This window comes from Fomitiporia mediterranea (assembly GCF_000271605.1).
Source record: "Fomitiporia mediterranea MF3/22 unplaced genomic scaffold FOMMEscaffold_8, whole genome shotgun sequence".
Classification (NCBI taxonomy): domain Eukaryota; kingdom Fungi; phylum Basidiomycota; class Agaricomycetes; order Hymenochaetales; family Hymenochaetaceae; genus Fomitiporia; species Fomitiporia mediterranea.
This window is the reverse complement of record NW_006760393.1, coordinates 665,862-677,749: the sequence shown is the minus strand read 5'-3', so window position 1 is coordinate 677,749 and position 11,888 is coordinate 665,862. Positions and strand designations below refer to the sequence as shown.

Below are 11,888 nucleotides of genomic sequence, written 5' to 3'. Positions count from 1 at the left end.
TAATCGGCCCAGGCGCGTTCTCTACTGTAGGCGTCCCAATCCCGGTGATATGTATCGGGAGGATAAGAGGGATCAGGGTACGCCGTACGTCCATACGCACTGCGGGATGGTGATCGGGAGCGGTCACTCCTGTGCGAAGGCGCGTGCGAGGCAGACCAGGAGGACATGAGGAAAGAAGGTCAGCGGTGAGGACGCAAAGAGCGCAAGAGTGCAGGTGGAGAGGTTTAGCTGAATATAACAACGAAGAAAGAGATTATAGACGAGAGTGAATCAGAGGATGCGACATAGCCAGAAGCGAGCATGATGAAGCACAGACCTCTCGGTGAGCAGCTTGCGTACGCTGTGCTCCTCGACACCGTGGAGAACGATGCTCTCGATGTCGGTGACGACGTGGACGCTGCGCCAGTCGCGTCAATTCCGCATCCAGACCCTGAGTCCCACGGCTCTTTTTTGGTTAGCTTGAATTGGCCACCCACAGTTCAACTTGAATTTCACTAAGTCAAAATAAAGTCCTTTTCTAATAAAATACATGTTCCCCTCCCTAATCCTAGCCAAAACCCATCCTAACACCCAAACCTAACAACCCAACTTATCCCAAACCTAATTGGGGGGCTTTGCCCCCCAAACCCCCCTCCTAACTTCTTAGTCCAAGAGTTGCCGCACTAGTATTATGTAAGTGGCCATTCAGGGTCATCCCAAATTGGGTCGTGAGACTCAGGGTCTGGATGCGGAAAATCAAAGGTTCGCTGCGCCCTTGCCAAAATGAATCCAAGGTCACGAGACGTGCGTATGTCATCAATTCACGTGAGCCACAAGTCTTCTGTAAAGTAAACATAGATGTCATAGAATAATAATATTCAATCATCAATTTCAGAACGATCACATAAACGCCATCTGATTCTCAGCTCATATTGTCAATTTCAAAGGTTGACAACCGGCTCCGTTAGACCTGTACACATATCTGATACTCATGCGCCCCAATCACCGTCGACTGCGACAAACAGTTGTCAAAAAAACTGCATCATTTTACTCAAGATGATCACGACGCAAAGCGAACACGGAACTCATATGCATGTCGCAATTCATTCTGATCAGGCCCAATTACCGAGCAGTCTAACATCAGCAAAAGGACAATTTCTGGCAGGACAACATTCCCATCGAGTGCGGCAACGCCACCACTCATTGACGCCGTCGCTGTTGTCATATATCACGCCGAAGGATCAGGATGATGTGCTAGGAAACGCGGCTCTTTGTGAGATGAGAAGGCCTTTTCGGGTGCGCTATTGTGTGACCAATGGACTTTCCAGGCAGGCGGATCGGCCAATCGGTGGCTGTATGCCTCGGGAATGCCGACGACTAGTTTGGTGGGAAAACATGCGATAGCGCTTGTTGCCTGGCAAAAAAATCGCCAAATTGCGCCGGACAGAAAATAGCACAGAAACCGTCGACAAAAGGTATACACGGACAACGGGCGAGGATTTCTAGGCGCGGTCAGACTGGTTGAAAGCGGGACGAGGACCTGCAGGAGAACCCGGGCAGCGCGGGGAGACGGCAGCTCTTCATGCGAGTTGCCATATTGGGCTCGTCGGATAACCATAACAACGACCCACACCAGAGGTACGCATGATGGCGGACCACCTATAAACTTGATGCTCTTGTCGCCAGGTGCCATCACCTGCCCTTCGTCTTCGCTCTTTTCCCTGTAAGTGCCTTTTCTTTCTTGCCGTCCTCCACAAAGCTTATCTTTTCTCTTATTTACAGCTCTTTCACTTTCAGCATTCGTTGGGCTGCGCCCCTGGTTTTCTTGTTTTTACTGTCGCTCACTTGGCCAGCCAGACAGCAGGTTTCTGTTACTGTGTAATATTCCGGGTCGAATCTTTCAAAATGCACTACTCCGCCTTTTTCACGGCTTTGTCCCTTCTTGCCTCGTCCGTGGCAGGTTTGCCCGTACGGCGAACAGACTCTAATGCCACGGTTGCCAATGCTGCAAACTTGTTGGTCCTCAGTAAGCATATTCAGCTCGTATCCGTAATGCACTCGGTGTTGATGTGCCTTCAGAATTTGCCAACGTCTTGGAGCAGCTCGAGACAGAGTTTTACACTCAAGCGCTTCAGAAGTTCCAAACAAGCGACTTCACAACTGCCGGGTTTTCGGATGCCTCCGTGCCTATTCAGCAATTTACGAACATCATGTCCGATGAATCCACACACACGACAGTCCTCGAGGCGGCTATCCAGTCTCTTGGTGACTCAGCTGTCTCAGGTTGCTCATTCGACTTCTCGTCTGTGCTCACTGATGTAGCGACTATGGCTCCAGTCGCACGACTTGTAGAAAACGTCGGTGTTGGCGCTTACCTCGGGGCCGCACATCTTATCACGGACCCTGTCATCCTCACTGATGCGGCGAGTATTGTCACTGTCGAGGCACGCCACCAGACCATCCTTAACGTCCTCAACGGCGGTACCGCAATCCCGGCTGCCTTTGACCTTCCTCTCCTCCCCCAGGAAGTTCTCGCAATAGCGGGCTCCTTCATCTCTGGATGCAGTGTCGGCATTGATGCACTTCCCTCTCTCAAGGTTACAAACACTGGGTCTATTAATGCTGGAACGTGCTTGCAATTCAGCTTCGACGCGCAGAGCAGTATCTCAGATACTTCGACACTTTCGTGCCAGATGCTCGCAGGAGGCATGCCATTCTCTCTGTCCTTACCCTTCGATAACTGTGTGGTACCCGAAGGTCTTGTCGGCCCCGTTGCGATCTACGTCACCAACGACACTCAACCGCTCGCAAACAACGCACGCGATAGGTTCACTGGTAACATCGTCGCCGGCCCGACCATGGCATTCCTCGACAACTCTACCGAGAGTCTCAGCAGCCTCGCAAAGAGCGGTTCCGTATCCAACTCGGGTTCCACTGACACTGCATCGACGTCGATTAGCACTGCTACTATCTCGCCCGAGGAAGCGAGCAGCATCGTTGCTAGCGCTAGCGCAACCGCGACTGGCGCTGACGCAAGCGCTACTGCAGCCTCTGATAACTCGATCCCACCGACTGCAAACACCACGACTGGGAACTCTCCCGACGGTGCAATTAGCGTGAACGGCTGGACGCTTGTCCCCCCGTCATCTCCCTCGTCCGCATGAGCAGACCTAATGTTCGTGGGCTTGTACATATGATTTGTATGTGTCTGTATACGGACTCGGACTTTGTTCTTCTGTGTGTTTTTCTTTTCGGACATTTTTCTTGCTACGATACGGTGGTTACCCCTAAGTAGATGCAACTTTCCCTTCTTCCCGGATATCTTGGTCGACATACATAGTAGTTAGTTAAACCCGGTTGTGAACTGGTTACGTTTTCAGTACCAGCATTCTCTGGCCTACCTTGCCTGGTGCGCGGTCGTTACCCTTTTTTGATACTTGCCTGATCCTTATTCCGATTTTACCTTCTTTGCCCCTTTACCCTTTGCCTTTTGCCTTCGTCTTATCTGCTTTGTGTCTTTCTTTGTTCATATGGAAAACACTATGCAATCCGCATTCGGCTTTCTGTGTATAGGTTACTTAGGATTTTTGGATTAGTGAGAAAAAAGAGTGAATTCCGCACGGGCATCTCGGTGATCGCGGTTGCGTAAGTGTCTCTAAGCAGCGGGCTTTACGAATCTGTATATTCCTGCTCTTGTAGTCTTCGTACCTGAAATAACGCGATGTCGGAAGCTGTCTCGGGTATCCTGCCATTGGTTGATAAGTGCACGATCATATTCTTGTTCGCCGGTGTGATTTGTTCAATTGTTGTGCTTTGCTACGTTACTATGCGGAAGTGGTTCGTATTGGAAGATTGGAGACATACGACCACAATCGACAACATATAGTATCTTTGGTCTATTTCGATCTATTTGAGTGATTCTGTGGTGTTAATACTGTTATGTTTATGTGGCGTGATGAGATCGTGTTTGTGCAAGATTGATTGATGTCTTATTTTAATGATTAAAATTCCCAGCTCAAATCAAACTCCGCGCGCTTTTCATGTCTCGAAGTAACAATAAACTCGAATACTTCAGTTAGGAGACGTGGCAAAAGCAGAGAAAAAGCATCTGTATACTTCTGCCCACCTTCCCGCCAACACGCAGGCTGCTTTTCTCCACTCTTATGTTAGGGGAAGCAAAATCAAAGTTCACAAGGCCATTTGAGTGTGTTCATAAGAGATATATCATACATTCCGAGTCGTAATGACATCAATAATGTCTGTGAGACTTTGCTGCGAGAATATTATACGCTTCCAAGGCCTACTTACAAATGAGCTGCTAATGGCTCAACGGAAACATAACCCGTGGTTTTCCTGCTGAATTTTACTGATGCTACATAGACAGCCATTGCCTGGCGTGCAATGCACGTTTTGTTCACCCCATGAAGTTGGTGCAGGTAGTAGATAGAGCCGCCGGTGTCCGCCATAATGTCTTTTGAGAACGAGGTGTTATGCGGAAAGGAACAGAGAAGACTGATTTCACGACATTCTTTCGATGGTTAAGCAACATCTTGTCAGTCTTTCACGGTGGAAGAGAAAGGCAGTTGAAAATGCGACATTCTATCGGTTAAATTCTACATCTCAGGGGCACGGTCGAAGGGCAAGGGAACAGAAATTGTAAGCTAGTTCGAGCAGAACACGGTACGACTAGAAGAGTAAGGCCCGCAAAAGCCGGTCGGGGCGCACACAACAGCAGAACATTGACAGAAATAATGTAACATGTCGTAACGGAGAGGAGCCACACATTCCGCTGCTACGCCGGTGAAACACATACGGCATGGAGCAGATATGGCAGGCGTATCAGAGATCAGTCGTCGTCGCTCTCGTCACTACTCGACGAGTAGTCATCGTCCCCATCGTCAACATTCACATCTACACCACCTGCGAATTGGTTGAGCGACATCGGCTTCAACTCGCGCGCCGGTTCTTCTGCGACTCCGAACTCCTCCATCTCCCCATCTGCGTCCTCTTCTTCGAGGCCCTCAAGCAATTCTTGGTCCATTTCTGCAGCGAACTGATCGACATTGATTTCCTCGCCTTCGTCTGCATCTGCGAAATTATCGCCAAAGATGGAGCCATCATCACCGTTGTTACTCGCATTAGCACCATCACCAATACTTGCAACTACATCCCAGCCTTCTCCGTCATCTTCGTCATCCTGCCCGGAAACCGGACCAGGTAGCGAGACAGCACCGCTCGTTGATGGTAGCGCCAGACCATTGGATGAAGAACGTCCTGGAAGTGATATTGGCGATGGGCCGGGTTGTGGCGATATGCGGGGACGCTCCGTTCGAAGCGTGGGTTTGCCAAACTCAAGCACTTCTTCCTCAACGTCGATTGTGTGTGCTTGAGTATGTAGCGTCTTGCCTTTGTCGGGGCTTGATGTACTATAAGTCGCGCCACTCGGAGGTTGGGCCAATGATGACGCAAGCGGTGAAGGCTTGGTGAGCTTGGGTTTACTAGTAGAACCTGTTAATGTCTTCCCCGAGCCCTGCAAAATTGGCTTCGGCTTTCCATTAGAAATGCTGGAAGCCACCGGCTTAGATGGCTCCTCTTTACGAGCCTTTGAAACCACACTCAAAGGCATATCTTCAATATCATCGTCATCTACATTGCCTCCCGCAAGCGTACTCTCGAGCTCCCGGAACAGTTCGTCTTCATCTACTTTCATCGTTGAAGCAGCGGGTGAAGGTGTATTTGGTAGTGCTAAGCAAGAAATCAGAGTATGCATTTAAAGAGAGGGGGAAATCATACGCGACGCGGAAGGTTGGCGCACTTTCGGCGGTCCACGCCCTTCGTGACTCAAGATCAAGGAAGAGTCCAGCTTTTCCAGTGTATACATCTGTTGGTGATCCGGAATTGGAATGTCAACAGATCAAAAAGACATGGATTGGGACATACTCCACTCTCAGGATCAAAAACTAGAACACACTCGACTTCTTTTGCGGGTTCCTCTTTGCCCCGGAAGACGTGTACCTCATCAGACTGGGAAAGAATGAGAATGTACTATCACATAAAGTTAATAGGTAATAGGAATGTACGTGCCTGCTGGCTTGCACGCTCCATGCGTACTGCCGTGAAGTCCTTCCTTGTGAGTTCTACTACTCCCGGCTTGCCCACATCGACAGATTCAGGCATGAAATTATCTGAATTGGTTTGAAACGGGGTGTCAACATAGGAAACTAAGGGCCACTAGAAGCTAGACACAACATTTGAAATGATAGTAATTTGACGTCGGCATTGCCTTATTCTGCTTCGTTTGTTGGATCCCCTTTCGTTGCTTCAGGAAGCGAGTCATGGACCCACCCATGCTGACTTGATGTCGGCCAGGCGGGGGTGTCCAATGTTGACGCGCTGTGTCCGCAGACATGACGAGGCTCAGTATATCGAGTGCTCCAAAGAACGTGTATCAAAGTGACGTAGGAATAAGTGTTTGTCTGCGAGGAAGCAGGATAACGACGTGCAGGTGGTAGTAGGTTGAAGAGCGTTGGTAGCAATTGTCCGTCCGGTATGAAGGGCCGCTGAGCGTTGTGGCCGGAACGTGACTATTAAGTCACATGACCTGGTTTATATTTAGATGCATAGCTTTTTGAATTAGTATATGAAGTTCCTAGTCTAGACCACGACATTCGCCACCGCATGCCTTCGAATCTATCCTCGTATTCATAATTTTTACAGCAATTATGAAGCGCCATGTACCTGCATATCTAATGAAACGTCCTGCAATGTGAATACACTATGTCTGTGTTTTACAGTGACAGAGGAGCATCTTGTCTCTATATTGACATTGACTTGAATACTTTTCACCAGGGCATTTGCACCATTGAATTTGTAGAAATCGGAAAGTCGGATACTCGAGATTCGAACAAGATGGATCAAATGTTTACTTCTTACTCTAGAACTGTGTCCTGTTACTTTTATACACATTTATTACTACTTAAATGTTTGGATTCCCTCTACATAGTATAACAAGTTCAACAAGATAGTCTACCAAGGAGCATCAACCAACTATCAAGTCTTTATCAGAACTTGTTGTCCCAGACTTCTTTTCCCTAACACTTTCTCTTAAAGCTCTGTCAATCTAAACTTTACTTCTAAGAATTGTAAGTCTACTAAATAGATACTTAGCTATTGTACTTTTGTGAACCATAACAAGGCACAAGTTCATGTGTCCAACACAGAGCTGCTAGGCACATATGTGTACCCTTATACTGACACAAAAGGACTCTACATTGTTAACAACTTTTTCATGATTCTCTTTATTATAAACAAGATTACTAATAACTAAGATACAAAAGATACTTGTACTATTTGAGAAACCTTTGTCAAGGCTTTAACTAGTAAAACTAGAGATTCTAACTCCCTAGCTACAACTAGATTACACAAGAGTAAGTATAAAGTGTGTATAGAACAATTTTTATTAATACTTATTATTCTGTTCTTAATTATTTAAAGACTATCTTATACATACCTGTAACTATTTACAAGCAATTTATACAACATTTTATTAGTTATATTAATGTAACAACAAATGAAGCCTGTCTTTGAGGAGAAGAATGAGGTACTTTCTGTTAAGGAGGATATTTACTATTATTACAAGAATAGTAGCATTCAAGCCTGCTTTAATCTTAGTAAAGCTATTCTTAGAATCAAAGTACTAGCAAGTGTATTTAAGGACCCTAACTTTATACAAGTCTGCTTTGCAACTGTTGATATAATTTGTTGGTCAAATGTGTGAACATATTTGCACTAATTACTATTTATCTTTGACTGACAACTGACTTTACTTTTTACAAGACATCTATTTGTAGCTTATCAAGTATACTTGTAGCATTGAAGGAAGCAACAGTGTTACTGTTGTGATGAAGGCCGAAAATCTCTCTTTAACTGATACTGTAGACTATATCTCCAAGTTATATGAAGGATTTTCCGACACCATATTGGAATGCAAAGGCAAGATTAAATCCTTCAGGACAAGAGAGAATGAGGATATCCGGGTGTACATATATGCGATGGAACAATGGGACTACAGAAATTTGGTCTGGAGCTTCAATATGCAGGGGTATTTCGGCCCGGAACACGAAGAGGTCAAACACACAAGGGTTGTGAAGCTGAAGGAGTACAAGTCTGTTGTATAAGAGATGGCTAGGATAGCAAGATCAGTGGCCGGACAAAAGCGATTTTCAATAGACTTTCATCCAATACTTATCATTAAGTACTCAGCTATGTTGTATTAACAATAAGTTAGTCTGATGGATAGTGTCTTTGTCAGTACTAATATGGATGGATAAAACATGTCTGAGGTCCAGCTCCTTTTTCGGAATTGTAGGTCCGAGTACTTCGGATTAGTCAGCAGTGGGTGGCGGCGTTGTCCTAATCAGTCTCCTTCACACCAAGCCACATCCTCCTCTCCTCTGCCTTGTCCTCTTTCTTCCTTCTTCCCTCTACCCGGTTGCTGTTCTTCTTACACGAAAGCTCGTCTCCATCAATCTCATACAGCCAGTGCTAGTCATGGTACGTCAAACTTTAGTGCTATCATTGCAATAATGTCGGCCGACACGAGCGCCTTCTGTAGTCTACCACCGCCCGTCGCCGCCTCATTCGTGATTTCAAACGTTTGTCGACCGACCCTCCTGGCGGTATCTCTGGGAGCCCTTGCCCGGACAATATTATGCTTTGGAATGCCGTTATTTTCGGACCTGGTGCGTTAACCAGCTCTGTAACCCATAACCCTTATGCTGATTGCGTGTCCTTGTGCTTCGTACTCACCACTTTGTCGATGCCATCGAATCGTCGCTTTTGTATCATGACGCATCTTGGCAACTAGCTGATACGCCATTTGAGGACGGAACGTTCAAGCTGTTATTGACGTTTGATGAGAGTTACCCGAACAAACCACCGACCGTGAAGTTCCTCTCGCGCATGTTCCATCCTAACGTATACGCCAATGGCGAGCTGTGTCTGGACATTCTTCAAAATCGTTGGAGCCCGACGTATGACGTGGCTGCAATTCTTACCAGTATTCAGAGCCTTCTCCATGATCCGAATCCGAATAGGTCGGTAAACTACGATTTGTCACCCTACTGTGTGTTGATATTGACTCGCCATATTCACATTACAGTCCTGCAAATGCCGAGGCTGCACAATTATACCGTGAAAATCTCAAGGAATACGTGAGACGTGTGAAGGCGACCGTGGAGGAGTCATGGATGGATCCCGGCGACGAAGACGTTGAGGAAGATGCTGGTGATGGCTCTCCTTGAGTATGATCCTTTTGTTTTCCATTATTAGTCCTCTTTCAACATCGTTTCTTTCGATTTTTGTAAAATATTTGTTTTGTTAACCGCATTTAGTGGTTACACCTTCGGGTCACCGGATCTTCATCTGCATGATAACTGACCAGGAGTTGGTTGTTGCATGCCGCTGTTGAACACGATTATTTTTCTTGAAAAAACCAACCCGCTTTCTCAAATTTTCATCTTATTTCCGCAGAGCCATCGTGCGCTCTTCGCCGAAACACTCAAACTTTATCCTAGCTCTGAATACCCAACCGCGATAGCTGTCTACCGTGTATTTTTCTCACCACATTATCACAAAATCAACTTGTAACATCATATCATGAAGCATGAATTTCATTAAGTTTTGTTCCCGTATAACTGTCAATTCACGAAGTTACTTTGAAGGCAAATTGCTTGAGATTCTTCACAACCACAAGATCAGGTGATCCAGTGCGCTGATCGGCTGGAGAATACCGTCTTCGCTTCGGACTGCGCGCTCGTTTTTATCGACCTTCTCTGACTCTAGCAGAAAGCAGAATCCATATCAGAACCTTTGCAATTCAAGACTGTCCAATCGAGATTTTCTGTCATGCATGGCAGCTTACTTGGCGCGTTTCGCGTCCACCTTGTAGCCGAATACAATACAAAAGGATCTACATAACCTCCGCTTTCCGCAAAGCTCAGGTGCACGCGCGATCTTGCGAGGCGCGATTTTCGCGCCTATTCTATCGTGCCAGACATATATAGAGACTACATGTATGATTGGGTACGAGTGTGTCGTCCTGCGCTCCCCGCTGCCAGGCCTTGGGTCTGCGGTTTAGCAACTTGTCTCAAATGCTTTTTCCACTCCTGGCTGTATCGCTACTCTCATTGACACCTTGCCTGGTATCTGGAGCCTTCTATAGTATTTCGGATTATTTCGTTGGCAAGGGTTTTCTCTTTGGTTTCGAATTTGAGGCTATAGAGGATCCAACGCATGGACGAGTAACGTACGTCGATCGCCATACCGCACTCGCCGAGAACTTGACGTTTGCACGGGGAGATACGTTCATCATGCGAGCGGATGACAAGGAAGTGTTATCTCCAACTGGACCGGGGCGCAAAAGCGTTCGTATCAGGAGTAGAAAAACGTTTACCACTCATGTCGTTGTGTAAGCCATTTCCCGTTTCGTCTGTCTTTTTTGCTTATCCTTTTGATTATACGTAACCTTCATGGATTGGCGCTGATTGTGGCGACTATGCATTTCTAGATTTGATATAAGACACATGCCTGAAGGATGCGGGACATGGCCGGCAGCTTGGGAGACCCTGGAGGCCGACTGGCCAGATAGCGGTGAAGTCGACGTCGTAGAAGGCGTAAATGACGAGTCACCGAATGACAGTACGCTGCACACCGGCCCCAATTGTACGATGCCGGAAAATCGCACTATGACCGGGTAAGTAACCGCCTTAACCAGTGCATGCAATTAACATCACAGATATCTCGTTATTCTTGGATACAGTATCCCAGTGTCGAATAACTGCGATGTTGCTGTAAACTTCAATCAGGGATGTGTTGTCGAGAACGATAAACCAAATAGCTACGGGCCTGAATTCAATGCTGCAGGAGGTGGATGGTATGTCATGGAACGCACAGACTCATTCATCAGGGTGTTCTTCTGGTCTCGTGAGGACCCGTCCGTGCCATGGGAGATAGCCTGGGGTGCTCCTTTCATTGACACCGATAATTATGTGAGCTTACGGATATTGTTCTGCGTCGACTTGCTTCCCCGGAATTGACACTGATATATAGGGGACACCTGTCGCATTGTTCCCGGACACGGAGTGTTACATCCCAAGTCACTTTGGACCGAACAATATCATTATCAACCTCACATTGTGTAAAGTTTTCTTTTTTTATCCTGGTTTCGAAAAGTTTGGGACTAAAACTCATGATGCATCAGGTGGCGACTGGGCTGGTCAAGATGTGATCTTCCAAGGCGCCGGCTGTCCTGGTACTTGCGTTGGTGAACAAACTTTTATGTATACAACTACAAATCACAATACTAACGAGGTGGTTCGTGCAGACTTCGTCAACAACAACCCTTCAGCGTTTACAGATGCGTACTGGGATTTTGCCGCCGTACGGATATATGAGTAACGTACACTTTAACGAGATAGTCAGCATAGTCATTATAATGATAATAATATCACATACGAGCTGGATTTATTACAGGGTTACCAGATCGCCATGGATCGTCATAGACTAAAACGGACAAGTGATGATCCTGCTCAAGAACCCACCTCTATTGTGACTACTTGCTCACTGACTCTCCTTCGAAATCATTGCAGTACTCGTTGCTCCACAGTCTCTCCCACCAAACGCTGGCAATACGAGAGCCATAGCCTAAAATGCAACGAAGTTCTCCGCTCTGCGTCTCCTATCCTAATCTGTTCTCTGTCTCTAGACTCGGTATTTGTCGGTATTGCTCCACGGACAAAAACGCTGAACTCCGAGTGGAGGGGTTCTTAGCATGTCTTCTTGGCCATTGCTGAGATTCTTGGACCATCATGTGAACCTGACACTCTACAACGTGTGCGCTGGTTTCGTTC

The 11,888-nt window shown here is 46.7% G+C and overlaps 6 protein-coding genes across 6 annotated transcripts; 4 read left to right on the top strand and 2 right to left on the bottom strand.

The window, feature by feature from the left end:
• Positions 1-123: 123 nt before the first annotated feature.
• On the bottom strand, positions 124-1,183 carry FOMMEDRAFT_157970 (uncharacterized protein; the record flags this gene model as incomplete). Its single annotated transcript, XM_007268074.1, has 3 exons — positions 124-228; positions 317-397; positions 1,058-1,183. 3 exons carry the CDS (start codon positions 1,181-1,183, stop codon positions 124-126), a joined length of 312 nt encoding a protein of 103 aa, XP_007268136.1.
• Positions 1,184-1,546: 363 nt separating this feature from the next.
• On the top strand, positions 1,547-3,452 carry FOMMEDRAFT_110235 (uncharacterized protein). The gene is made up of 3 exons (XM_007268073.1): positions 1,547-1,702; positions 1,762-2,005; positions 2,059-3,452. The coding sequence occupies exons 2-3, from the start codon at positions 1,885-1,887 to the stop codon at positions 3,141-3,143; spliced, it is 1,206 nt and encodes a 401-aa protein (XP_007268135.1). The 5' UTR covers positions 1,547-1,702; positions 1,762-1,884; the 3' UTR covers positions 3,144-3,452.
• A 1,109-nt stretch (positions 3,453-4,561) lies between these two features.
• FOMMEDRAFT_21340 (uncharacterized protein) lies at positions 4,562-6,477 on the bottom strand. Its single transcript, XM_007268072.1, has 5 exons — positions 6,229-6,477; positions 6,064-6,164; positions 5,920-6,003; positions 5,773-5,860; positions 4,562-5,724 (listed from the first exon to the last, which is right to left on the bottom strand). Exons 1-5 carry the CDS (start codon positions 6,386-6,388, stop codon positions 4,826-4,828), a joined length of 1,332 nt encoding a protein of 443 aa, XP_007268134.1. The 5' UTR covers positions 6,389-6,477; the 3' UTR covers positions 4,562-4,825.
• Positions 6,478-7,549: 1,072 nt separating this feature from the next.
• On the top strand, positions 7,550-8,156 carry FOMMEDRAFT_90136 (uncharacterized protein; the record flags this gene model as incomplete). Its single annotated transcript, XM_007268071.1, has 2 exons — positions 7,550-7,750; positions 7,830-8,156. The coding sequence occupies 2 exons, from the start codon at positions 7,550-7,552 to the stop codon at positions 8,154-8,156; spliced, it is 528 nt and encodes a 175-aa protein (XP_007268133.1).
• Positions 8,157-8,461: 305 nt separating this feature from the next.
• Positions 8,462-9,604, top strand: FOMMEDRAFT_21338 (ubiquitin-conjugating enzyme). The gene is made up of 4 exons (XM_007268070.1): positions 8,462-8,532; positions 8,594-8,720; positions 8,846-9,074; positions 9,140-9,604. Exons 1-4 carry the CDS (start codon positions 8,530-8,532, stop codon positions 9,279-9,281), a joined length of 501 nt encoding a protein of 166 aa, XP_007268132.1. The 5' UTR covers positions 8,462-8,529; the 3' UTR covers positions 9,282-9,604.
• Positions 9,605-9,963: 359 nt separating this feature from the next.
• Positions 9,964-11,451, top strand: FOMMEDRAFT_147571 (nucleophile-disabled Lam16a mutant holds Laminariheptaose in A cyclical conformation). Its single transcript, XM_007268069.1, has 6 exons — positions 9,964-10,447; positions 10,547-10,732; positions 10,799-11,027; positions 11,089-11,176; positions 11,240-11,302; positions 11,363-11,451. The coding sequence occupies exons 1-6, from the start codon at positions 10,131-10,133 to the stop codon at positions 11,434-11,436; spliced, it is 957 nt and encodes a 318-aa protein (XP_007268131.1). The 5' UTR covers positions 9,964-10,130; the 3' UTR covers positions 11,437-11,451.
• Positions 11,452-11,888: the final 437 nt, after the last annotated feature.

Coding starts and splice junctions, on each gene's coding strand:
- FOMMEDRAFT_110235 (XM_007268073.1), top strand. CDS start 1,885: ATGCACTACTCCGCCTTTTTCACGGCTTTGTCCCTTCTTGCCTCGTCC. Junction 2,006..2,058: donor TGCAAACTTGTTGGTCCTCA/GTAAGCATATTC, acceptor ATGTGCCTTCAG/AATTTGCCAACGTCTTGGAG.
- FOMMEDRAFT_21340 (XM_007268072.1), bottom strand. CDS start 6,388: ATGTCTGCGGACACAGCGCGTCAACATTGGACACCCCCGCCTGGCCGA. Junction 6,165..6,228: donor AAATTACTATCATTTCAAAT/GTTGTGTCTAGC, acceptor AAACCAATTCAG/ATAATTTCATGCCTGAATCT. Junction 5,861..5,919: donor TTTTTGATCCTGAGAGTGGA/GTATGTCCCAAT, acceptor GATCACCAACAG/ATGTATACACTGGAAAAGCT.
- FOMMEDRAFT_21338 (XM_007268070.1), top strand. Junction 8,721..8,845: donor TGCCGTTATTTTCGGACCTG/GTGCGTTAACCA, acceptor CTTGGCAACTAG/CTGATACGCCATTTGAGGAC. Junction 9,075..9,139: donor CATGATCCGAATCCGAATAG/GTCGGTAAACTA, acceptor TTCACATTACAG/TCCTGCAAATGCCGAGGCTG.
- FOMMEDRAFT_147571 (XM_007268069.1), top strand. CDS start 10,131: ATGCTTTTTCCACTCCTGGCTGTATCGCTACTCTCATTGACACCTTGC. Junction 11,028..11,088: donor TCATTGACACCGATAATTAT/GTGAGCTTACGG, acceptor ACTGATATATAG/GGGACACCTGTCGCATTGTT. Junction 11,177..11,239: donor CATTATCAACCTCACATTGT/GTAAAGTTTTCT, acceptor ATGATGCATCAG/GTGGCGACTGGGCTGGTCAA.